This window comes from Adelges cooleyi, unplaced genomic scaffold (genome assembly GCF_023614345.1).
Source record: "Adelges cooleyi isolate 19-005CV unplaced genomic scaffold, UGA_ACOO_1.1 ACOO_flye_CR_arks_rails_tigmint_CR_PRNA_384, whole genome shotgun sequence".
Taxonomy (NCBI): Eukaryota; Metazoa; Arthropoda; class Insecta; order Hemiptera; family Adelgidae; genus Adelges; species Adelges cooleyi.
In genome coordinates, this window is record NW_026096061.1 from 151937 (window position 1) to 177568 (window position 25632).

Here is a 25632-nt window from a genome sequence, read left to right on the forward strand (position 1 = left end):
AAAAACCTATAATATGTACTATGAACCATCAACTAAGTATCATTTGTAAATTTATTAATATAAATATGAATTTGTTTAAAAATATATTCATTAAAACGAGAAATAATTGATCTATTCAACTAATGAATTACATGTTCAAAATAATAAACAGACAAATTTTTAGGTTTTAACAAGATTTGTAAAAATGTTTTTTTTAATTATTCGATATTGTACTACAAATAACAATTTTCAAATAAAATTGGCTACAACCTAAAAAATCTACAATAGATTAAACGAAACCAATGTATAATTTCATTAATCTATTGAACAGATTAAGATTGTTTCATTTTTTTTTATTCGTTAAATATTTCTTTAAACATAATTAATGATTTTGTTAAATCATCGCAGATTTTTGTTTGATTTACTGGAAAATTTGGTTCAATGTATAAATCAACAGCAGTCTACGCCTCTAAAACAATACCATTTAATTGACAAACGATTGCTTTTGTGTTTGAATTTAATTACATAAGAACGTTTACATGATATTATTTTTAGAAAACGACAAATTTAAATATTTTCTTTTATACTATTTTCCCACATTTGACTAGGCCCACTACGTCATACAATTTTTTAGGGTGTAACAATAATTGACAGATAGCTCTGTGTTTACATTGTAGTTTTACACTAATAGTGTGATTTTATTAATTTCAGCGCACATGGCGTACAACTGGAATTACATTGGCCAGTGGCAACGTTAAATAAAGGAAAATTTAATATTTAAAAATTCACCAAACCGAAACCCAAAAGAACGAATACAACGTTGAAATTTCCATTAAAATCCGTTTGACTTGCACTTGATGATAGTTTAATGATTCATCTGTCCTACCAATATAAAAATTGTAAGCAAATAATGTGTGCAAGTTTCTCAGTGTAATTGAATTTTGTTTGGACATGTTGGCATTTGACAATTACTCTGCAATGTGTACATATTATTATTATAAGTGTGACGTCATGCCTTTGGTATTGTTCGGATCTTGTTCGTCCTCGATGCTGATGACTAATATTATTACAATGACGGAAAGGGGTCTTCTTAGAAGATAAGATTCAAATGAATGAGTCTACACTACACGCCGTACACATTGTATTATTATGAAATTGTATAATAGTTTTAATATGTTCACTTGGCGCGCGTTTGTCACCAAATCTGGAGTTCGGTTGGTCTAATTGCATAATATTATGCGTGTCTTCACCGTCGATCAGCTGCTATTATGTTTTATAAGTCTAGCTGTGGAAACTCTCATGAAATGTTTAAGAAAAAACTACATTCCCTAACCCACAATGTGTAGTGTCTGTGGTAACTTCACAGTTAAGCTCTAAGACAAGCCATTCCTGATAGTGTATAAATATGCACACCAGACTTGACAGCTGGTTATTTGTCTTAGACCATAAATATACACCTAGTGGAATTATTAAAACATAGAACGCTTGAAAATGGTAAAATGTATTTTCAGTTGTTTGTACAACACAAATATATATATATATATATATTTCATTACATAATTATTCGACTTAACGTTAAGTACAGATATATTATAGGTAATGTACCTAATGAATAATAACAATTTACATAAGAGTATAATCGAATAATCTGATTTTATATTGAATTATTAATATTATAATAATATACTGTTATACATTTTTATTTTGCTCGTTTAAATATAATAATTAATATAGTTAAAAATATTATGGCGACCATTCAGAAGTAGCCTAAGGGGTAGCTTAGGTAAAAATATTAATAAGCATTATGAATACAGGTATAGATATATATATATATATATACAAAGTCATTAAATGTATAAATTTAAAGTAAAAAAACAAGTATAAAAACAAATAATGAACTAAAAATAGAATAATAAAATAATAAATTATATTTCTGCAATACAACATTAAGGCGGCACCACGGTCCAATGGAGTAGTACAATAATAATACAATAACAAAAATCATGCTAAAATTAAGAATAAATTTAATTTGTACAAGTTGTATAGGTTGTAATATTGTCAAAAGTTATCCAACTGGGCGTATAACCGAATTTTTGGGGATTTTTATTCTTAAGATATGCTCAAGATATGCTCATTGCATATTATATAGCAATAAGTTATAAGTAGTACACTAAAATTGCACGATTTTTTTTAAATTAAAACTAATAAAACAAAGTCTCAAGTAGTATCGATAAACATTCGACGGGGTACCGAATGCCAATATTATAAATTATAAAGTAGGTAATGTTATGTAGTAATTCGAGGGGTTGGATAGGCAATCACATTGCACGGATAACTAGACCCTTAGCAGATGTATCAATATGACATATTAAATTGTATCGCCACGGCAAAGGGTATTTTTTCAAGGTACAACTAATTACTAATTATTATAATAGTAATGATAATAATACCTAATAATAAGAGTAATAATTGTCAACAGAGGTATATGTCCAATGGCCCGGCAGAAGAAGGGTCTTGTGCTCTATTTTTACACATAAAACGATAATATTAGATAAATAATTTAATAAATAAAACACACTTTTAGTGTAATATGGTACATAAACCTAATGGTAACAAGTATGATGACGTTTACCGCGTTTTAATAATAATAATAATAATAATATTATAATGCATTTAAGTGATATTAAAATTAAGTATAAGTAATATTATGATATTATTATCTTCAAGACGCACAACCTTATGATAATAATTAATATACCACTTAAGTAAAAGGTTTTGTAATTTAATGATATTTAATAATGTAAATTTTATTAAACCTATTTATATGTATATATATATATTATATAAGTAGTAGTAGTATAACACTCGAAGAAACTAAACACAAATTTTCAATACTTGGCATTGTTTGGTACACATTTGACAGGGCAATATGATATATACTATTTTAATATACAAATTTCAGGATAATAATTATATATATATATATATTATATATTTGTGCCCTAACGATCCGTTTCGCTGTAACATAGGAGAGATGAGTGTCTCGAAATACTGAAGTCAATATATACAATAAGATAAGAATACAATATTGTAGACTGTAGTACATTGACATGATGTTCTCAATTACTGTTGCCGTTGGTTTCCGGAATTTTGGGCAGCGTTATGTGCGGTAAAGACGTTTTGCACACTTCGCTGGTGCTGATGGTGCCTTTTTCTTCCAAGTCTTTCCAATATTGATAATTGGTCCGCATGTAGTACAACATCTCCGGCATGTCTATGAACGCTGTGAAACAGTATAAGCGTTATTGCGACAATCAGAGTCTGAAAAATTTGGCATTTTATTAAAATACTAACAGTCCCAAGTTTCAAACATATCGTTTATGATGTAATCCATAAATCCTATTTGCGACTTCGGTATGGAACAAGTGGCTCTGTCAAACATTGGCATCACGACGGGCAGATGGTTGATTTTTTCTTCGTCAGTCTATGCAAAAAAATTTAGTTGTAGAAGCAGCAAGATAAATTCAGGATAAAGAAAACTAGGTGGAAAGATAATCTCGATAACTTTCAAACGGCTGTAGTTTGTGAAGTATTGGACCTACAGTGCTCTGGTAGGGCTTGAATGAAAGAGGGAGTTATCAAGTTTAGAATGACAGCCACTAGATGTCTCTCCACTTTCCCGTTTGTCAGAGACAAATAGTAGCAATCATTCGAAACTTGACAACTCCCTCTTTCATTCAAGCCCTACCAGAGCGCTGTAGGTCCAATACTTCACAACCTACTGCCGTTTGAAACCCCACCATTCATTTTCAGACACCCTGTATAATATTATCAACTATCTATTGAAATTGGAAAGAGCTTATTTTGAAAACTCAAAGCAAGACCTGATTGAAATATTCTTCGGCAATGCGTTTAGCCCATTCCACGCACTGTTTTAACGGTCTGGTCGGATTCGAAACGTCTGCACATTTAATCAACATCCTTTTAACTAGATTCACTTCTTCTGCGCTGGTCGGAGTCACCATTTCCGGACCGACTTCACTTGGAGACTAGAGAATACAACGCAATACAACGCCAGTGTTAGTTTTAATAATTTGTAGTCTTTAATTTGGCGGTAAAACTTACTAAACCGTCGGCTGTCGCATCGTCCTGTTGCGAAGGTTTGTTACAGACACTGACAAACTTGGCCAAGTGCTCAAAGTGTTTAGTCATTTCAGTGGCTAATATCATATCGATAATATTCTGTCTGACCACTTTGTAAGTATCCTTTTCTAGACCTTCAAAAAAAAAAAAAAAAAATGCACATATTTTAATAAGAAATTCTAAAATCTAATTGAGAATACTACCTTTGAAAATGTTCACCCGATCGTCTTTGATGGTGAGTTTGAACGTGAGGGCGGCATGATGCGATTCCAAGACGCTTATGTCGTTGTACAAGAGGGCCAAATCGTTTTGGGAATTGCACAAAAAAGCGCTACAAAAAAAAAAAATGTGCTTTATGAGGTAAATTATGATGTAAAAAATGTTACATTGTTGCTGTTCAATGAGTTAATTGGCTGGATTTTATTTTACAGAGATCCTTTCACAATTTATTGGTATTCCGGTTATCCGTCCAACTGTAACAACAACTATTTCAAATTGACTCTTTATAATATTTTTCACATCACGAAGACCTCCTCCCGGTGTTAACTATAGTAGTATGTCCACTATATAATACAACTCGTGTGTTGCATAATACGAACACACGTTGATGGAAAAGGTAAGAATCTAACATTCCAGTCGGTTCGAGATATTTTACCAACACACATATTTAGCTTATATAATATGTGCACAGAGGTCAGCTATCTAGTTAGTTGGTCTAATACTTAGCGAGTTACTTAACAATAATAATTGTGCACAGTAGAATAGTTATTTTTAAACGAGCTTATATAAAAGAATGTGTACAATTTTGAATCGAATTTATGTTGCCTTTTGGCCTCGTTTAAATCGTATAGCTGTGTATAATATATTATTCTAGAATAGTGGACCAGTAGAGAAAATAGGTCGAATTGATATATATAGCTTAGCATGTTATAAAGAGAAGACCAACCAGGCAAATCTAAACCTCGGTTATGTGAAGCGAGCTTTGCGCAATTGTAAGCGATTGGTCAGAACCTTTAAGACTGTACCAGCTTTATTGATTTTGGTTAAGTATGACGGGACAAAAAAGGGTACGATAGTTCGGCACACGTTGGTCTCACCTCGATTTACCAGGATGATCTATATCGTGAGTGATGGCGGCGATCAGACAGCAAGCCTGGTCCAATTGATCCAATAGTCGTTTAATGCGATCCTTCTCCAAGAACATAGCAGTCGCTTGAAGCACGTCCGCGGCGTGTGTAGAATTGTGGTAAGTGTTCTTGGAATGATAGTGTCCCTCGACCACAGTTAACCACCCTTGCAGAACGCGTTCGTCACAGCCCAACGTCTTGTGCACTTCAAAGTGTGTGAGTAAATTCATTCCCAAATGCACCAACGGCCTAGAATGCATTTAAATGAGTTTAAATGTCCTGCGGTGACAATAAAGATACAACACCGTCGCTGTGGCACGTACCTTTTCATGGTAAGTTCTTCGAGTTTGAAAATGTTGAAATCCCAATACAGAGACATGTCTAAAAGCTCTTTGATTTGAGGCGTTACGCTAGACATGAAGTTTGTCTTGGCCAGGCTCAACCCGTACGGTTGGTGCTTGACCGTGGCCGAATCGTTGGAGCTCCTTCTAGTGGACGTCACGTGCATAGGACCTTGCTGCAAATTGTGGAACATTAGTGCGAGAGAACACCGAATGAGAGGAAAATAGACGATTGGAGGAGTGTGTAAACGGAAAACCGATTTGAAGTTAGCAAAGGTGACGTACAGGGTAAGTAAGTCTAAGTATAGTATACCGTGATTAGAGCGCCGATCAAGTCCGAAGTAACAGGATCATCGTACTTAATGTTTTCTGTTTTCAGGTGAGACGAGTAAAGTTCGGTGACTCGCAAAATGTCTACGACCTAAGACACACCGGTTTTGTAAATATAATGAAATTTTAAATGGATTCACAGTAACCCAAATGAGCTGTTAATGGTATATCCTATACTAGATGATCCATGTAAGCATGATAACGTATGTATTTCAGCAAATACAGTCTAGTTCTCTACTCACTTTGTCGAGGATCTGTACCACTTGATCGCTGGAATTCTCTTGGGCCGCACAAATCAACGATATCACTTTGGTGATGGGTGCTTCTAGAGGCAAGTTGTGAAGTTTGGCCAAACTTTGTCTTCTAGCTGACTGAGCGCCTACCGTTAAAACGTACAAACATAATATTTTAAAACAACACGAGTAAAACTAAAAAAAAAAAATGATTAAAAAAGTTATCAAGTCTGATGTGGGCCTAAACAAATCACACTGACATCGATTAACCATTGAAATTAATCAGAACAACTTTTGGGATTTTTAAGATCGCATTTGCTGAGTTTTTTTGGCTGCGCTCTTTGTTAGAGGTAGACATTTTTGAAAATGTTTTATTTCATGTGTTTTAGGTACACATGGATTAGGTGTATCTTAAATCTAGTTTTTCAAGCTTAACCGCCTAAAACGGGAACCCTAAAAGAAGATGCACTAAAAATACTGACTTATTCAAGTAGGGAAGATTAGAGCTTTTTTTTTTTGACCTATAGATTAGATAAATTAATATTTTCACACAGTAACACCTCCCCCCCCCCCTTTAAGAAAAAGTATGAAGACCAATGACGTTTGAACTCCACGTCATAAGACAACATTTAAGATAACCGCACACAGATAGCTGCTTTTATCGAATAAAATGTAAATTAATATCCGTATTGACCTAAACTGGAATATCACGTTTTAATTATTTATTACATATTTTTGGTTATATTTCTTATAGACAGGTGTGTATTTTTTTTTACTATCAATAAAATAGCAAATGAAATATCTAATATTTCGTCTTACCATCGCTGTTGATAGATTTAAGATCGTATGATCCTTTGCGAATGGACGGTACACTTCCTCTGGGATATCCGTGACCGTCGCCTATGGTTTCTTGGACGTATACATAATTCGTAGTCTCTCTGAAAGTGTACAAGCCATTATTGTTAAACCAATTTTAAAAACGAAACATGCGAGTACACATTATTGGGTTGTTGTTTCCATTATGGTCCGTGGGAAACACATAATGTATTTGAAATAACATAAAAATATACGTTACAATAACAGCTCCGTCGTTTGTTTAGTTTGCTGCCTGTAAATGTGTTGGTTCATTCATATAAAACCAAATCAAACAATACAGCCGGCAAATGTAAGTACACGTTTTTACAAGTATAGTACAAATAAAACACACTTCTAGGACTTGAATCGAACGGTGAAACATTGTAACAGTTATACTATGATTGCTTATGATTGAAACCAATTGGGTATTTATTAGTTTTTACTGCAAATTAAGGCTAGTAGAACTTTATGTTTTTGAAGATAGCTTACTTCCCAAATGCTCTGAACGGGAATGCTCGGCACTGGAGGTAGACGTGTTCGCCGTTTTTGCACTTCCACGACACTTTGCCTTCCCACTCGATGTTCTTCTCCAGCTTCTTGGTTATCTGATCGATTTCACCGAGCTGATGGAACAGTGGCAACGGTTTGTTCAGCATGTCCTCAGCGCCGTAGCCCAGGATGGACGTACCCGACTTGTTCATGTACTGTCATAGAGGGTAAAAAATAATATCATATAAGTAAGTTACCTGAGTAATTAATATCGAAATTGCGGTGTATCGGTCCGGGCGGGTACACGATTAAAAGCGCTAAAGTAATTAATTTATTCATGTTTTAACGTTATCTTGCAGCTCAGTACATTAAGAAAATATCGGAAACTGTCTGTGTTTTCGCTCCAACTCGACAAAAACTTCTTGCAAACCAATTTGAATCCAACAAGGTGAATTGTTAATATATTATGTATATATTTCCCATCTACACTAGTCAATGCCCAGTCATTAAAATGTAAATTATTTATTATTTTCTCAATCGATAAATTACAGTAAAATTTGCATATTTTCTTTTGTTTAATGGCCACTTTCAGTACTGGTTTTTACACACAATGCCTGGTCTATGTGTATAGTAATAATTATCAACAAAGTGAGATATTAAAATATGCATATTTTATGTAAGCCATTATTGTTTTGTGTAATGCATAATGAATATTTTCCCTCGATTGAAATTGCTCATCAGCGTTCAAATTTAGTTTAAAACTAATATTTAGTTAAAAATACAAGCAAAGTTAGACTTAATATTGAATTTTTTTTATCAGTTAATTTAAATATTATATTTTTAATTATTTTTCACAAAGTGGCCAGAGTACTTGACGGATAAATGGTCAACTGTGGAATTGGACGCCACACGTTTCATACTCTTTTAATTACATTCGAATTAACATAATGCGCCATTCCGCCGAGTTGAATGTTCTCGGTGAAATTTTATTTAAATTTGTTTATTAACTGTATTAAAACTATAATTTATGTTTTAATTTCATGTGCATTCATAAAACTATACATAAACAATAGGAAACAATACGCTGACGTTTCCACTGGGCGTAAAAATCATTCGAGGCGTTCATAAAAACCTTAATAAAAGTTTATTAAATAAATTAAACTCGACAAACAGTGAAAAATATAGGTAGATGTATAGGTATACATATAATATAGGCATTATATTGATTAGCCCTTTTAATGTCTTTGTTACCTATATGCGGCTGCGTTAGAATATTTTTTATTTATTAGTTACTTATAGGAAAATAAAATATTATATCATACACTTTAGTGGGCAACAAAATATGTTAATTTTAAATAATAAACTACTCGGAAACAGTTGCAATCGTTTTGATGCATTCAACATCTATTGTTTTGTTATAGTAGTTTTGGTACGGTTAAACAAATTGAAAAAATAAGTAAAAATATATTTAGGTATACTTTTCAGGTACTTCATCTTATTAGTAATACTTTTTTTGGGGTCATTTTATGTTGCCAGCAGTGATTTGAATGTTTTGGGTGTACCTATGCGTTTTCTTATGATAAAAACCTGAATAATTGTAGTTAAGGGTTGTTTAAAATTATTTTTAAATATGTACACCGGAGGGTTTAATTGTGACGGAACAACTTCTGACTGTACATAAAAAAATGGAAAAACTCGGTTCAGCTGTTAAACGTTTACCAAGAACACTTTATTTATTTTATTTATTGAGCTGTAGTGTCGTAAAAACCGTAGCACTGCAACACAGGAAATCCCAAGTTCACTTTGGAACATAACATTATTTTATGTCCTTTTACTAGCTAATACCCTATACCTACCCGCCTACGGGGGTTTCTTATGAAAAACACTAATTGAAACTTACAAAAGCATTGCCCGACTGTGTGTGCACGTATATTATATTGTGTTGACAAAAGTTTGGCGCAACAATTGGAGAAAATTTTGTTTGTCTTTTAAGCCGAGTGGTCGTTTTGCATCGACATCGAGAGCAATACAAACAAAACCACCCGACCATTGCGGAATCGTCCGAGTAAACATCACGGTCGAATAACAGCTGTGGCAAACTGGTAAATTCTTTCAACGTGTCTTACACTCAAAAATAGTCTATACCGAACGGCGTACAAGAAATAAAATTGCCTGCCTAACCTTTACCACATCATACAAGGGTGTATCAAAAAGAATAGTGGGGTTTCAAACGGCTGTAGGTCCAATACTTCACAACCTACAGCCGTTTGAAACCCCACCGTTATTTTTGATACACCCTGTATAATACCTTGTACACAGCAACAAAGTAATCAAGAAGGCGAGCGACAGTGTGACCACTTCATATAAAAAATAAACACTTTATTTCATAAGTTGTTAAACACTGCACAGTATCACCCTTTTCAAGTATGTAGGATCAAACTTCTTTTTCTTCTCAGCTTACCGGTCCATTGCTGCCTTCAACAAGTCTTTCCATCTCTCTCTCTCTCCATTATAGGTTAGGTTAGGTTAAGTGAAACTATTAAGTGTAAATATTTTTCCTAGGGAAATGTAATTTCGTTGTTTTGGTCACACTGCATCTCGTCTTTTCGCTTGCTTCATAATATCTTATCTATTGCGACCAGTTTAAAGGGCGAGAACAGCTGATAAATTTACTTGTATGTTGTGCTTGAGGTCAGTAATAATGACTAGGTCTTTGGTTTTGTCCATAGCCGCTAAGACTGCGTCCTGCTGAGCCAACATGGATCGGACGGCCATGTCCTCCCTTTCCAGCTGTTGTAACTCCTTGATCCACAAATTTTTATTGTACGTTTCCACAATGATCTAGAACAGTGAAAAAATCAAAAAATAGTAAGCAAAAAATATTTTACATTTTTAATTAGTTATAACTTTGTTGTGTAACGCCATCTTAAAATATATAGAACATTTCCCTCATCCTCAGCATTTTAGTTCCCCCAAGAGATGATGTTAAACTTTTAAACAAAAAAATTAAAATCGATTTGGTAAGACACTTAAGAAAATTACTTGGAGTTGTAAGTTTTAATTTGTGGGTAATTTCCCTTTTTTTTTTTTTTGTTCCTCTAAAATCATTAATAAATCCTTTTTATTGAGATTATTAGAATTGACTGACAACGTTTATTTGTCATCTCAACAATTAGGTTTATGCACAAAATCCTTATTTACAAATGGATACCAAGATTTATAACTTGTCAAGTGTCAACTGACGTTGCAAACCATACTTCCACTCCATCATCACTCTTGGTAAAACTTAGTAATTATTTTTTTTTACTCCTAACATTATTGTTTTCATAAACAATTGATCATAGTGGAACATATAAAGCGTGTACAGTGGTATAGATGATAAATGAACACAAATATAGGTGTATGTACAATCAATTATAATACACTGACTGAAAAGTTAATAAGTCGACACTTACAGTATTTACAAAATTAATAAATATTTATACAATTTTTTATGCATTTAAAACTCTCTTTACTTCTTTTTTTTGCATCAATTATTTATTGGACTATGGCAAGCAAAACGATGCTTGTGATCTTTTAATAAAATTCCATTTAATCTTTTCAAGTTCTTAACAATTCATAATAATAACTTTATATATGGAAAATTTGATAATTAACATACCACGATAATTTGCGCTGCTAAATTTTTAATCTAAAAGTAATTAACTTTCGGCTATTTCGTTTTAATTTAATCAAGTTATAAAAGACCCAAAAGGGGATTGAAGTGTATTGGATATAAACCTATCACGGTTTAATCGTTTTACTTAAGCTCAAATTAAATTTACCCTAAGCCCGTCCTTCCATTTGTTCGCCATCCATTAATTATATTTGATGTCAATAAATATTTAATAGATATGTTAAACCATTTCATAATTTAATCAACATCCGTTTTTAGTACACATCTTGCCATGCATTTTTAATAACACTGTTCATTTTTATATTCTTCAAGTATGTTATATAATATTTCATCAGGTTATGGGCCCATATAATATAATATTTCATCATGTTACAATATTATGTCTTTGAGATATAATATAAGACCGAGCAGGACTTTTGGAATAAAATAATTATCTTATCCGCAAAAAAAAAAAATTATATTATATATTAATACTTAAACTAACTTAACTTGTATTGTAAAACTAGTATCATCTCAATTTCCAGATTTATAATATCCAAACTAAAAGTTAAAGTTTCAATTGTAAATTTCACAAGAGGTAGTTTTATTAAAAACTTAAGTCTTTTTTTTTTTTACTATACCACTAAACATTATTAATCCGGTAATATTGCAACGGTAATACCGATGAAGACAATATCCTTGTCGAGGGTTGTATGAACTAATATAAAAGTGGTCAACTAATTTTCAATAGATGACAGTGTTAAGTTTTAAAAAATGAATTTCAACAAATATGTTTTACATTATATGCTAAGCCAAAGTTGTTTCGTGGAAATGCAAAGAATTCGATAATAATTTATAATACTTTTGAAACTCATTAAAACTCTAATAGATTTTCTGGAAGAATACTCGTTATGAACAGTAAACGCATTCCAAAATTGACAAAATGTATCAGCTTTTGTCATCTTACCACACAAATTGAATATATACATATTAGCATTACTAGAAAACTATTTACCAACACTTTTCAATAGAATTTCACAGCCCTGTCAAATTTCTATAAACTAATAATGTTTTAAGTAAAACCAACTAACATAATATAATTTGAACAAATTACAGATACATGGCGAACCAGATGAAAGTGTTTTTTTAAGGCACCCCTGGCTGAACATTACTAGAAAATAATGGATCATCACCACCTTTTTAGTTACTTATTGATCTTGATCAACTGAATTAGTCAGATATTGTAGGTTAATAGTTTAAAAAAACCTCAATAATGTAATTTGTTTTAAAGAAAAGCAGTGGTTTTGACATACAGGGTGTATCCAAATTAAAAATCTAATCATAAGAGGTTATACAATAGTGCTGCAATGAACCATGGGAAATATTGAATGTTTTCTTCGAAAAATGTTGGATTTTTATGTATAATAAATATGAATGAAATAAACCTGTCAACGATATTTCTTGTACATGCTGAAACGTTTTCGATAAAGACAGTATGCCTACCTACCTACCTACCTATAGTGAATAATTGATAGAGTGTATATTGATCTTTTTTAGTTTCGCATAAAATATGTCAAAATAATATTCTTGCGTGATCAATCGTTTTAAGTGCGAACGTTTGCTGATGAAATAAAGATGAAAAGATGAAATAAAGTGGTTTTTATAACTTTTGACGACATGTCCTAAAAACGACAAATGTTTTTATATTATTATATTTTTATATTCGGTACAAAAGGGGTTTAACGGGTTCGGATACACCCTGTAGCGTATAAATCTTGGCTTTTATTATGCTTTCACGGTGTGAAACGTGCACGAACAAAGTTTATCCGGGGCCGACGGTGTGGTCTTTGTGGTGTAATAAGCGCCAATTTTACAAGCACCACACGACGTGCCACTATAGAGGAGCATTTATCTCCAGCAATAGGACCACAGCCGCCTGCAATGTTTTATACGGAAAATCTAATACCTGACACTTTTGAGTTTGTTATACGAGCACAAAACACACAGAGAAGTCGCCAAAGGTCCTCATATGTTACAGCGGTGCACCGGTATAACACACCCAACCTTACACAAAACAGTAGCTATGGGTACCAAGACATTATCTCGATCACATAGCCCTGCCTGGACCGTGTTAATCTGACGTTAATCAATTTACACCGGTGTAAACCCGCCTGGGTTGGCTTAAAGAGAATAGAATAGTATATATAAGAAAGAAATGCTCACTTTGTTAAATCCACTGGCCAATATTGATGTCACGTCTTTTTCATTTCTCTCGACCAGGCTGCAACACAAAATATTATTGCAGGTAAGTATTATATACATATATATATATATACTAATATAATACAGGGTGTATAAAAAATAATGGTGGGGTTTCAAACGGTTAGGTTAGGTTAGGTTTCCCTCTAGTGTTTGCGGTAACATGAAAAAAAAGGTTAGGTTTGGTTGGGTTTGGTTAGGTTTGGTTAGGTTTGGTTAGGCTAGGTTAGGTTTGGTTAGGTCAGGTTAGGTTAGGTGTGAAGTATTGGACCTACAGCGCTCTGGTAGGGCTTGAATGAAAGAGGGAGTTGTCAAATTTTGAATGACTGACACAGCCGTTTGAAACCCCACCATTCTTTTTGATACACCCTGTATAACATCAAAATTGTATTGTACAAAAGATAAAGTCTAGTTTACCTTTTCCTGACCAAAGCTACGAGTACGACGTGAGCGTTCCTTTTCATTGACCGCAACGACCTGTTGACAACAAAATAAGGTGTTACTGTGTTTTTTCTTAACAATTGATTATTTATAGATAATCATTAGTATCATTCTTGTCATAATTATTATAATTAATTGAACTTAGGACGGGACTTGTGCCCTCCTTAGGTAGGCATTGGATTCACTTCTATAAACTTAGGTTGGTCAGGTTAGGTTTGGTTCATGTCGACCGTCAAAACTGAATAATTATTAAATAATAGTAATATACAAACGAGTACTATATTGGAAACAATGTTTTAAAATTGCTCGGCTGTTTCTCTCGGTAGAGTTTTTAATTAAATTTGCTCTGTTTCAGTTCACATACCAAAAACATATTAAACCGTTTAGCTTTGTGTTGGATTTCTTGTAAAATGTTTTAGAGACAAAAAAAAACATTGTTTAATATCGAAAGCTATCTGGTAAGTAATTTAGAAATACCTTCTTATACGGTTTCAATAGTGGTTACAGTTAAAAAAACTTTACTAGTTTGAAAAAAGTAAAAACTGTTTTTTTTTACAAAAGAAATATTTAACAGTGGCCAAAGGTTAGGTTAGGTCAACTGAGATTATTTATTTAACCGTATAATTATTTTAATAATCTGCTGTATAATTAATTTTTGAACTGTGAATTACACATAATGTTTATTCAATCAGGAAACCTACAAAAAAGCGAGCAAATTATTCATTTTATTATTTTGATTGGCAAATTAATTTCGGTTCTCTTGTACACAATTCACAATATATATTTTGTTCTTTTTCTTAGTATATAAAGTGAATTACTGCCAGCAATTACAGTACAACAATTAGTTATTTATTTAGAGAGGAGTCGATAATACATGTTGAAACACTAGTAGCATCGCAGTAGCAACTCCAGAATAAAATATTTCCACTAACAGAATTGTGTGCGATATTTGTTTTTGTGACTTTCGGTGTTTTGTTTCTGAATATATTTTAAATCAAAAGTATTCTTTTTCTACATGAAACTTTTAACGAATGCAAAATATATGGATTGCTCCTGTAAACTTTTACAACAGATTTATCAGGCAAATCGTAAAAGTTATATTGGAATTGTGTAAAAGCCATTCTTGTTCGTCGATATAAAATTGTCTACTTTTTTTTTTTTTTTAAAGTAAAATATCTTACATGCAGCTACACTGAATCACATTGGCTGAATTGCAATTTTTTTTTATGATTTCTATTTTACTTTGACTTCAGCAAATAAGTACCGACCTCTTTCACACATTGGTACAATACCCTATTATGACCCCTCTATAACTCATGGGTTATTATTAATACTATACAACTGTGTGTCAACTGTGCCACAAAGTGGCTTAAATAATTAGATTTATGACTTGCGGTTGGATTGACAATGCTGGTGTGTTTGCTCAAGGTTTACTAATACAATTTTGGCATCTATTATTTTAGCGACCCCGTTGGTGGTAGAAGTAAATTTTTAAAATATTTATCTATAAGTTTAAAATGTGTAGGAAAATACAACAAAAAAATAGCTACAAGTGTTTAATTGAATTCAAAAGGACAAACAAACATTACGCTTGCGTTACAATTCCTAAACAAACATTTAGAACAAGTTAGAATAAATTTGAAACAAACTCTACATGGCCTGTGCTTGGTTATTAAATTTTAACGGTCTGAGTCCTCTGATGAACTTTTGGTTGCTTTAGGTTAAGGTCAGGTCAGGTTCAAGTATTGTAATGATCAACTACATTTTTAACGTTTCACTAATCTATACTTATTAACAACACTTAGTTCTGTTCACAAAATTATATTTAGAATAAAATTATTTCATGCACTTAAAACATACCAAAAAAAAAAACACCATTCTTATAGCATTGCACGTCCAACTCGAATATTAGATTAGCACTCTTAACTTGTTTAAAACTTTATACTTGTTATTTTTCTTACTAAAATGTTCGGGACACATAAAAGCATTAGTGTTAACTAAATAATAACTTTTCTTTGGATTTTTCAAAACTATTGACAAGGTTTTGAGTAAAAAAAAACTGAAAAAATTAACTACTACTTTCAAAACCTAGGCTACATTATATTCAAAAGGTGTCTCAAGTATGTTGCAAAGTTTTTAGTGCACATGTTTCACAGTCTAAATCTAAATAAATATTCCATTACTATTACCTCTAGTTTTTTTGCTATTAAACAATTATGTTTTTATGAGATAATCGAAATTTTACCCCAATAGTTTATTTTGAAATTAAAATGTTTAGTAATTATAAAAGTTGATAGCTAGTCTTCTTTTTCTTTGCAAACAGAATTTTGTGCTATGGACATCACATCTGTATCCAATGTAAACGTGAATGCATGTTGTAGTATTCTAATGATAATTACACCATTCAATTACTGGTACCGTGTGAATGTAGACAGCCGGGAGCATAGAAGATAAGAAGAAGAGCACAGAGATATCAAGTTGATATTGCACCCATCGAAATATTCAATTAGCCAAGTGAAACGTAAGTGGATTACAAAATCTAACAACCTAAGAATTTTTGAAGTATTTCAGTGTTTTCATATTATGATTTTCACTTTGTTTTTCTTAAAAAAAAAAAAGAAACTCAAGATGAACAAAATAATTTATTTATAAGCGTAGTACGGTTTACAAAGACTACATCCAAACTATTGTCTGCTTCGATTTTTTTTTAAGTAGCTTTGGAAAGTTTTAAAGATTAGCACTTATCGTTTTTGCATTATACCCGTCAAAATTATGCACGACATTGTGAATATAGTTTATGAGTAAAAGTTTGAATTTTAAAATTCATTTTTACTGGAAAGAAACCTCCTAAGCAGCCACTCTAACGCAGTTATTGGGGTTTTTTTTTAAAGAAGCAATATTCTGCTTTCTATTTATTTATTTCAAAGACATCTTTAATGATGGACGATGCTAATAAACATATGCAATAAATAACTATTAACATAAATATGAAATTGTCCAGGACAGACAGTTAAAGTTATTTGAAACAATGTATGTAAGTACAATTGTCAATGTACTTAGCGCACTCTAGTGGTGAAAAATTCAACTATGGAATTATTTATCTTGGCTTGTGAAAAGTATACACTTTTTTAATTCAACCATGCTATTATTCGCAATTTGAAAAAAAGTGCAGTTAATCGGTTTGGCATCTGACCGCCTCGTTTCTAATCTATAGAATAGCCTTGTTATAAAGAAATCGGTTCAGACACAAAAATACACCATTGTAATAATAACACCTTCTCAGATCCGTGTTTAGAGGTAAAACGCTCAATCCATAAAATGAATAGCGTTATCCGTTGAGTACAAAAGAAGTTTTAAATAAAAATGAATGACGTTTAATAAAAGGCTTGAATACAACTAATAACGATAAGAGAATTTTTTCCCAAATACATTTTCCCTCTTTGAAGAAACTAATGTCTTGAAGGGTATTTTTGTTCTCGTTCATTGTTGTGTAAAATAATTTGAAACCTACGTTTGATATGGTTTTTTATTTTTAAAGTAATATATACACATAGATATAGTCAATTTAATGTTTAATATAAGGTTTCGTTAAAACAAGTCTTCCAAATTCTTTTGTTCTTTAACACATCAAGTATTGTTTTTGAACCTTTCAAGTCTCCACCGTGTGGTTTAATTGCTCTCACCCTCGTATTAGTGATGTTTTATTTTAGAAAATTTAACTCTGTACTACTTAAAACCCTACATCATACAAATTATAAACCAAAGATTCATTGAGAGGCGACAACAAGAGTTATAATATTATAACCTGTGATCAACGTCCAAACAAGTCACTGTCTCATTCGTCAACTTAGTTTTTGGAATAACTAGAACTAGCATATGTATATTTCGATTGACCCTATTTATCTAAATTGTTTTATTAAAAAATCTTCTCAAAAATTGTAAGCAATTGAAATTGGATTTTTAACTAGACGTGTTGGAGATACAGTCTAAAGCCAAATTCTAGTTCAGCTAACAGAGATTCGCTGAACTCTCTGTTGTTCTCTTTTGTGTACATCTTCAATTGTAAATTAATAACATAAACAAATAAATAACACAGTTGAGTCCACATCAATACTGAAATCGTCACAGCTACGTTCGGTCCGGAAATTAATATATTTTTTTGTTCTCCAAACGGGGGGGGGGGGGGGGAATTTCAAAAGGCAATGAAAATTGAAATTTTCAAAAGCGTTTTGCCCCTAATTACTTTTGGATTGATTTGCTGTCGGCAAAGTGGTAGTAATCGGTCCATCGAATCCAGACAAATCGCCTGTGCTGACTGACGTTATTGTAAAACCAATGATGCTGAACGTGTCGAACTCTGAGGCGTCAAAGGTAGAGGTGTAAACGCAGCCAATGTAATATCCGAGTCCTCGTCGGTTCTGATGGGATTACCGACTCGGATGCGAGGGAGGTGCAACACACACACTTATACGTGAAGGTTTAGGAATAAATAAAGTCAGTGAAATACGTTACTGATGTAAATTTAAAACAGTACAAAAGTATCAAAGTGAACAAATGTAATTCGGTTGCACCAGTGTACATAGGTAAAAGTCGTTTTCAATTTAATCTATATAAAAAATACAGAGCACAACACACCCACTGTGTGACGTTGGTATATTTTATTTATTATCAAATAAGCAAAAGCCTGGAGGCATTTGGAAAATGCGACCTGTCGTTGGATACGTCAGTGTAACGTTATTATTTTCTCTGTGTAAAGTACACACACGTGCGTTGAGCCTTTTGGAAAATACAAATATTCCCCCAAATTCACTATACGAATACCCTATTATAAGTAATAAACATTATATAATGATCAGAATGATAAATTTCAAACCAAGTGCAAACTATACTTCAATGACACGATTTGTCGACCGAAAACTATTTTGGCTTTGAATGGTGACGTTACACTACCGAATTTCTGGCCTATACAAACACGCAAGTTGCTTAAATGATGTTAATTAAAATCGAGATTGTGAAATTCCATGTTAACCATCAGAGCAAAGATTTTCGAGGTAGAAAATATATAAACACCCTGTATACTAGGGTGGCGCGAAAAAATCTATCTTCGAAATGTTACTGGACTAACATTTAAATGTGTCCTACACATAAAAAAAGAGACTCGGTAAAAATTTGAGATTAAAAAAAAAATCGTTTACTGGTCGCTCAACGCGTTTTAAGTAAATTTGACCGAAAATTCTCAAAAGAAACAAAAAATGACTTAAATGATTTTAGGTCAATAATCATTATTAGCACATATAAATTGTAGTATTATTAGCGTTGAGTACAACTGTTTGCGTTTCAAAATCTCAAGTTAAAAATTGATTACCTAATTAACAAAACTTTGTAATTAATTGGTTAATTTTCAATTAAGCTTAAAGTAACTAAACAATTTTTTTAAAATACAAACATTCCATGTGCACCAAAATGAACATGGGAAAATGTATATTATATGTCAAATAATAAAATACTTATCGTTATGAATTTTAGCTAATAATTGCTATTACAATTTATTTAATTTATATAATATGTTTAGTAAGCTAGCCCGATAAGCGTTTCACTTAGATACCATAATTAATGTCCAGAATTATAGCCAAAGTTAAGAGTTTTTTTTAAAAATTTTTATCAACAAATTTTACTTTGGTACACATCTTTATATTGTAATAGTATTTAACAATTATATGATTTTCAAATGACTTAAAAAGCGTTTTTTTGAAAATCCGGATTTCGGATTCCATCACTACTTAATAGCTTTGGATATCGTCTTAATTGTATTTATAGATTTAGATGATTATTAGGTGCTTTATTAGCATATGAACTAGTAAACCAATATTTAATATAAACTTTTACAGTAGTAGAATTCCAGTACTTGGGCTGAATATAAAAGTTGTATGTTAACATATAATAAAGTGCAGTCATTATTTGAAGTGAATGATTCAGTCGAAAGAGGACTTGCTTTAATGACACAATTCAACAATTCTTTAACGGCAGATGAGAAGCAAATACAATTCTGGAAATTAATTATGGTAGGTATATAAGTGAATCGCTTATCGGGCTAGCTTACTTAACATATTATATAATAATTTAAATAAATTGTAATAGAATATAACAGCTAAAATTCATAACGATAAGTATATTATTATTTGACACCTAATATACATTTTCACATGTTCATTTTGGTTTAACATTAGTGAAAAAAAAATGTTTTTAGTTACTTTAAGCTAATTAAAAAATTGATCAATTAATTTCGAACTATTGTTAATTAGGTAATCAATTTTTAACTTAGGATTTTGAAACGCAAACAGTTGTACTCAACGCTAAAAATACTACAATTTAGATGTGCTAATGATGATTTTTGACCTAAAATTTTATCATTTAAGTCATTTTTTGAGAATTTTCGGTTGAATTACTTAAAACGCGTTGAACGACCGGTAGACATTTTTTTTTTATTCTCAAATTTTCACCGAGTTTCTTTTTTTCACGTATAGAACAAATTTAAATGTTAGCCCGTTAACATTTCGAAGATAGATTTTTTTTTGCGCCACCCTACTGTTGTTGTATAATTTAAACGGGAAACGTGCAACTTATTCACAAATATTGACCAGCCACAAACGTGCACGACGGCCAAAAACCCAGAAACGTGCAGGATTTCCGGTTTTGGCGACAACTTACGCGACTAGTTGTGCACCTTTGGAGTTTCAGTACAATAATATCCGACCGGGGGTGGTGGTGGTGGCTGGTGGAGTTCATACATATTGTATACTCGGGGCCGGCCATAAATTATTATGGCCGATATTACCACCACCGACTGCAGACTCGGCGAACGTGATGGAAATCGCGGGGTCGGTACTATAAAACGGGTTTAAACGTTTTCAGCATTTCATTAAAATCATTTCCAACGTAGGAAATGATCAACGGCAAATAACATGTACATATATATATATATTAAGCGGAAAACACCGTTGCCATGGGCACGTGGATCGTTCGGAATTCCAATGTCTATATCGTCGTCGTGCATTACGGTCGTTCCACAGCAATAAAAAAAAAAAAAAAAAATGAAAAAAGAAAAAGACGGCGATCCTAATTCAATCGTTTCATCAAAGACACCGCAGCACCGTCGTGGGTGTATATTTAGGAAAAGGGCAGCAATGATTATTAGTGAGCACACTAATTTACACACACTAAATGTATAATTGAATGTCGCCATACTTTTGCTGTGACCATTGACGCGTATTGATGTGTACTCGACTATGTTGTTTAATTTAAGATACTAGAATTTGGCCTCGGACTATATCTCCAACACGTCTAGTTAAAATTACAATTTCAATTGCTTACAACTTTTGAGACAATTACAAAAAAAAAAAAAAACAATTTACATAAATAGGGTTGATCTCAAGTTTAGTTCTAGTTATTCTCAAAACTAAGTTAGCCAATGAGTCGGTTACTTATTTGGAGTTACCACTTCTCTATCGTTTCTTATGCCTCATTAAACTCCATTGACACAATCAAAAGCTATAAAAGAACCAACCTTATGCTCTTTATTTAAATACACATTTTCAACAGTGTTTAACCAAGTTAAACTATACTACAATATAAGCCAGTACATCATTTTATAAATTTCCATTCCACACTATGTCGCCGAAACAATGTTTTTTTTTGGTTTATTCCAACTTGTTGTTAATAACAATTATACATTTTTATCAAGAAATTAGACTTTTAAAAATATACATTGATCAGGACTTGAATTAGTATTCAGCGTGCGACCTGTGTGTTCCTGACACGGGCCAAATGAAATTCATCACACAAGGTGTAGGCAAGCGAGAAAATAATAATTCTAATTTCAGTTTTGTATTTTTAGCATGTTTTTAAACAGCTGGTAACAAATCCACACATAAGACCCATATATATTTTTGATCTTATTTAAACATTGTTAAAACCCCCATTGAACTGTAAAAATGACTACAAGTTTTCACGTTATTATTATTAGGTACACGAATACCACAGCCCGGGTAAGTTCAGTTTCTACTTGGAATGAAAATCGACAAAGTTGAAAAACCAAAGCAAACTTTTAGCGAGTCAGAACGACTTTTACTTTTCAAGCTTATCTCATTTTGCCACACCACACATTATTGATTTGTCATAAGCATAATATGATACGGGTAAACTTTCAAAAGCAAAATATACTTTACACTTTTTTTCAAATTAAAACAAAGACAAATGTCTTGTCATGTTGGTTAATTATAATTTAGACAGCTGTGGGTGTCCACATCCCATATGATTTATGTAAAGCCAAGTATATACAGTAATAAGTATCGCGCACGGTTTAATTAACATTCAATTGTTATATTAAGCCAAGAGTATTAACGAAATTACCACGTCCACGACCGTAAAACTTTTCGCACAAGTCGCACTTTTATTGGACAACTTTCGAGACGGCAATATTACAGCTATTAGCTTTGGAAATGTAGACAGTGACTTTTCTCAGAACCTCGACAGCTAGTTAGTTAATTGGTTCAAGACCCCGGGACGTCTAAGACCATGGAAATGTTTTGCTTCCTCAAATAGGAAGCTACAGTTTCCCGGGAAATGTATTTTCCCGTTATGTCTTCTCATGGAAAAACTTGGTAAATTCTGCTCGTATACACAATCCCTTCAAGAGGGTTGAATAGGGCTGGGCTAATTTTTTGATTTATGAAGCTGGCTTTGGACTTGTTTTTTTTTTTTATCCGGCTGGGATTCGACAACAAGAAGGCTTACCTCGCTATTTGATGGCCATCCACGGCTTTGTCGTTTTGGTATCTGCAATCTACGAACACCACTGCCGGCACGCTGTTTCCTTTGTGGAAACACTCTAATGCCTCCTCGGAGCTGTTCACACGGTCCACCGCCCAGTCTAAATGCCCAGCTACCGTTTCCATAGTTTGCCAAACCGAGTCCTCTTTTGGCGCCACTAACAATATCTGAAAAACGTGCAAACGGTAAATTTCTATAGAAAATTATTACAAAATTAGAGTTTGGCAAGAAAAAAATTGCACCAAAGTAGACCATGGTAAATAGTTGTACTTGTGTACACATACAAGTGTAGCCAAACTAATAATATATAAATATATATTCATGTAAAGAAACCACCGAATGAATTAACTTATTAATTTATATGTTTATTAAAATTTACAATTTAGTCTGATGACGACACAAGTGAAGTATGTTATTCCCACCCTATTCCTTTGTAACTATGTCTTTTTCCATCTACTTTTCTACATAAATTTCCACTTCTAATATGTTTTAATTTTCCTATTTAACTTGTTGTTCCTCTCTAATTTAATAATAGCCAATGCTTACTTCCATAACTCATTTTCCCCTAATGGTTTTATACTGTTTTATTCACTTTATAATTAGTTTATATTATCTCTTTTTATCGGCCATTTTTTTTTTTATCAATTCAACAATAACCGCACGAGTCAAATTAACTCTCGGGTTGGAATACATTATAATTATTATTATTATATAATAGTAATAAATTATTACCATAACATAATGTAAAAACTTTGGCCGTCCAAAAGTATACATTATGGACACTTTACCAGTTGGCAGCTATAAACTGTGTGTATACACATTATGTCATATTTCATCCCCGTTTGATTAATGGGTTTTAGAGTGTATGGAAGAAGAGTCTAAACAATTTTATCTTTTTATGCAGCAGTTGACGCAACGTTTTAACGCGATCATTGGCAGTTTAAAGTATGTCTTCAAGTACACTGCCTTTATTTAACCTACCACCGGATACATACACTACACAGAGGGACGCAATATAATCTATCAGCTGTTGGTGTAAGCCGAAAGTGTATTTATTTAAACTGTTATATTAACACAATACAGGGTGTATCAAAAAAGTATGGTGGTGTTTCAAACGGCTGTAGGTTGTGAAGTATTGGGCCTACAGCGCTCTGGTAGGACTTGCATTAAAGAAGGGGTTGTCAAGAACATTTAGTGTCAGAGACATCTAGTGGCATTCATTCGAAACTTGACAACTCCGTTTGAAACCCCAGCATTCTTTTTGATACATCCTGTATATTATGATGTACCTTTTTCAAAGTAGAGTTTGGCCGAACATCTTGCATGTGCTTGGAGCAGCCAAACACGAAGCTGTTTTCAGGAGTCTGAAAAATAAACATATTATACTTGTTAATAACAGCTAACAAGGAAGGCGCCAGTGAAATTTAATGCTCATCTAGCTGTTGTAATATGAGAGATTTGATATTAACGTGCCAACGTAAGAAATAACATTAATTTGGATAAATGATGGAACCTATACACGGTGCTCGAGACACGTGTTATTACAGTGCATTGCAGTGTTGTTGGGCTTCAATACATTCGCCTTAGAAACCAACGCGAGGGGCTTGTTTGAATAAAGACTCAACACCTAGTTAATTACCGTCGCCACAAGTGAGTTTGCCTTAAGTATTACCACTTCTAAGTTCTGTCTGAGGAATATAGATTTTGACCGGTATGGCGTCGTTATGGTTGAGGAAATTTACAAGCCAACACATTGCGGTTTAACGACGTTAGTGTATAAAAATTTGACCTAAATGACAAACTGTATTTCATGTCTGTATTTCAGGTACACGACGGAAAAGTGTACCTGAAAATATTATTAAACTAAATTACTAAAAAAAAAAAAAACTAGTACTCGCAGGCAATTTGGATTATTTAGACTTAAAAGTTCATACATATAAGCGGGAATTCAATTAGAGTGGTTTAATAATAAAAAGAGTTTCCTTTTCCTCGCCTTGTCCTTGTATAAATGGGGTGGGCCAACAAAATGCTTTAACTACATTCCACCATGTCGTTATTTATCAAAAAAAAAAAATCCTCCCACTTCTTTTTCTAAGTGTCCTCTCACTAATAACCCTTACCCCTTTTCTTACTATTTTTCTCTCTTACTTCAAACACAGCAAAACCATCCAAATTACACTAACGGGATAAAGTTACGGTTTGCAGTGAGTAAACGACTAGACTATATAATTTTGCTTTACCAAGCAAATAGTTCTTTGACTTAATAATAAACATTTAGACGGGTAATCTGCGTTTAATTTGTCCCAACTAAAATTTTATTTCCAACTTTAAACAACTATTTATTCAGTTGGTATATTTTTGCTGACATAGTCTTATTTTTTTAGCGCTTTATCTCTAACTGTTCCTACTTTTGGTTCAACTTCCCAACTATCTAACAAACATAAAAATTACAATGTATGGCCTTCAAATACTGAAATAAAGCGTATGTACAAAAATTACAAATTACTAATTACAAGGCTAAAAGGGGAATTCATAATTCACCCATACATAATAGCATAAAATCAATAATTAGCCATATGTTTATCCGTAAGTATCAACTTATTATTTAGTTAAAAATTGTGTAATAAAAAAAATATACATAATCATTATAATAGTATTTTGGTATAATATACATATTTTATTCCAATAAGTTAATGACTTTTGCTCGAGGTGCTAAAACAGTAGTAATTAGACTGGCTCAATTAACTATAGTGTAGCTTATAATTATTGAAGTTGATGAAGTACCACAAAGAACAGGGATATTATGTTTATTAATATTTATAAATCTGCTTGCAAAGAGAGCCTTAAGGGTCCACAAACTTCTATTTTTATTGTATTTACATTTTTACAGTTTTTTTTGTCGTTCAGTAGTTTTAGTCATAAAGTCGCGGTGATTAAAAAAATGTCCAATT

General features: G+C 32.5%; 1 protein-coding gene across 3 annotated transcripts in view; it reads right to left on the reverse strand.

Moving 5' to 3' along the window:
- Window positions 1-1622: 1622 nt before the first annotated feature.
- LOC126841478 (high affinity cAMP-specific and IBMX-insensitive 3',5'-cyclic phosphodiesterase 8) overlaps window positions 1623-25632 on the reverse strand; it is a 64863-nt gene continuing 40853 nt past the window's right edge. For 2 of the 3 annotated variants that reach the window (XM_050577975.1, XM_050577977.1), the window contains 16 exons: window positions 23971-24045; window positions 22646-22848; window positions 13829-13888; window positions 13376-13433; window positions 10171-10338; window positions 7498-7712; window positions 6973-7091; window positions 6163-6299; window positions 5904-6011; window positions 5573-5766; window positions 5220-5498; window positions 4326-4453; window positions 4105-4256; window positions 3864-4028; window positions 3334-3463; window positions 1623-3262 (listed from right to left, as the gene is read on the reverse strand). In XM_050577975.1, the coding sequence (XP_050433932.1) occupies window positions 3099-3262; window positions 3334-3463; window positions 3864-4028; window positions 4105-4256; window positions 4326-4453; window positions 5220-5498; window positions 5573-5766; window positions 5904-6011; window positions 6163-6299; window positions 6973-7091; window positions 7498-7712; window positions 10171-10338; window positions 13376-13433; window positions 13829-13888; window positions 22646-22848; window positions 23971-24045 (2355 nt within the window). In that variant the 3' untranslated portion in view covers window positions 1623-3098. The remainder of the gene's footprint in view (window positions 3263-3333; window positions 3464-3863; window positions 4029-4104; window positions 4257-4325; window positions 4454-5219; window positions 5499-5572; window positions 5767-5903; window positions 6012-6162; window positions 6300-6972; window positions 7092-7497; window positions 7713-10170; window positions 10339-13375; window positions 13434-13828; window positions 13889-22645; window positions 22849-23970; window positions 24046-25632) is intronic. The other variant, XM_050577976.1, reaches the window with a different exon arrangement.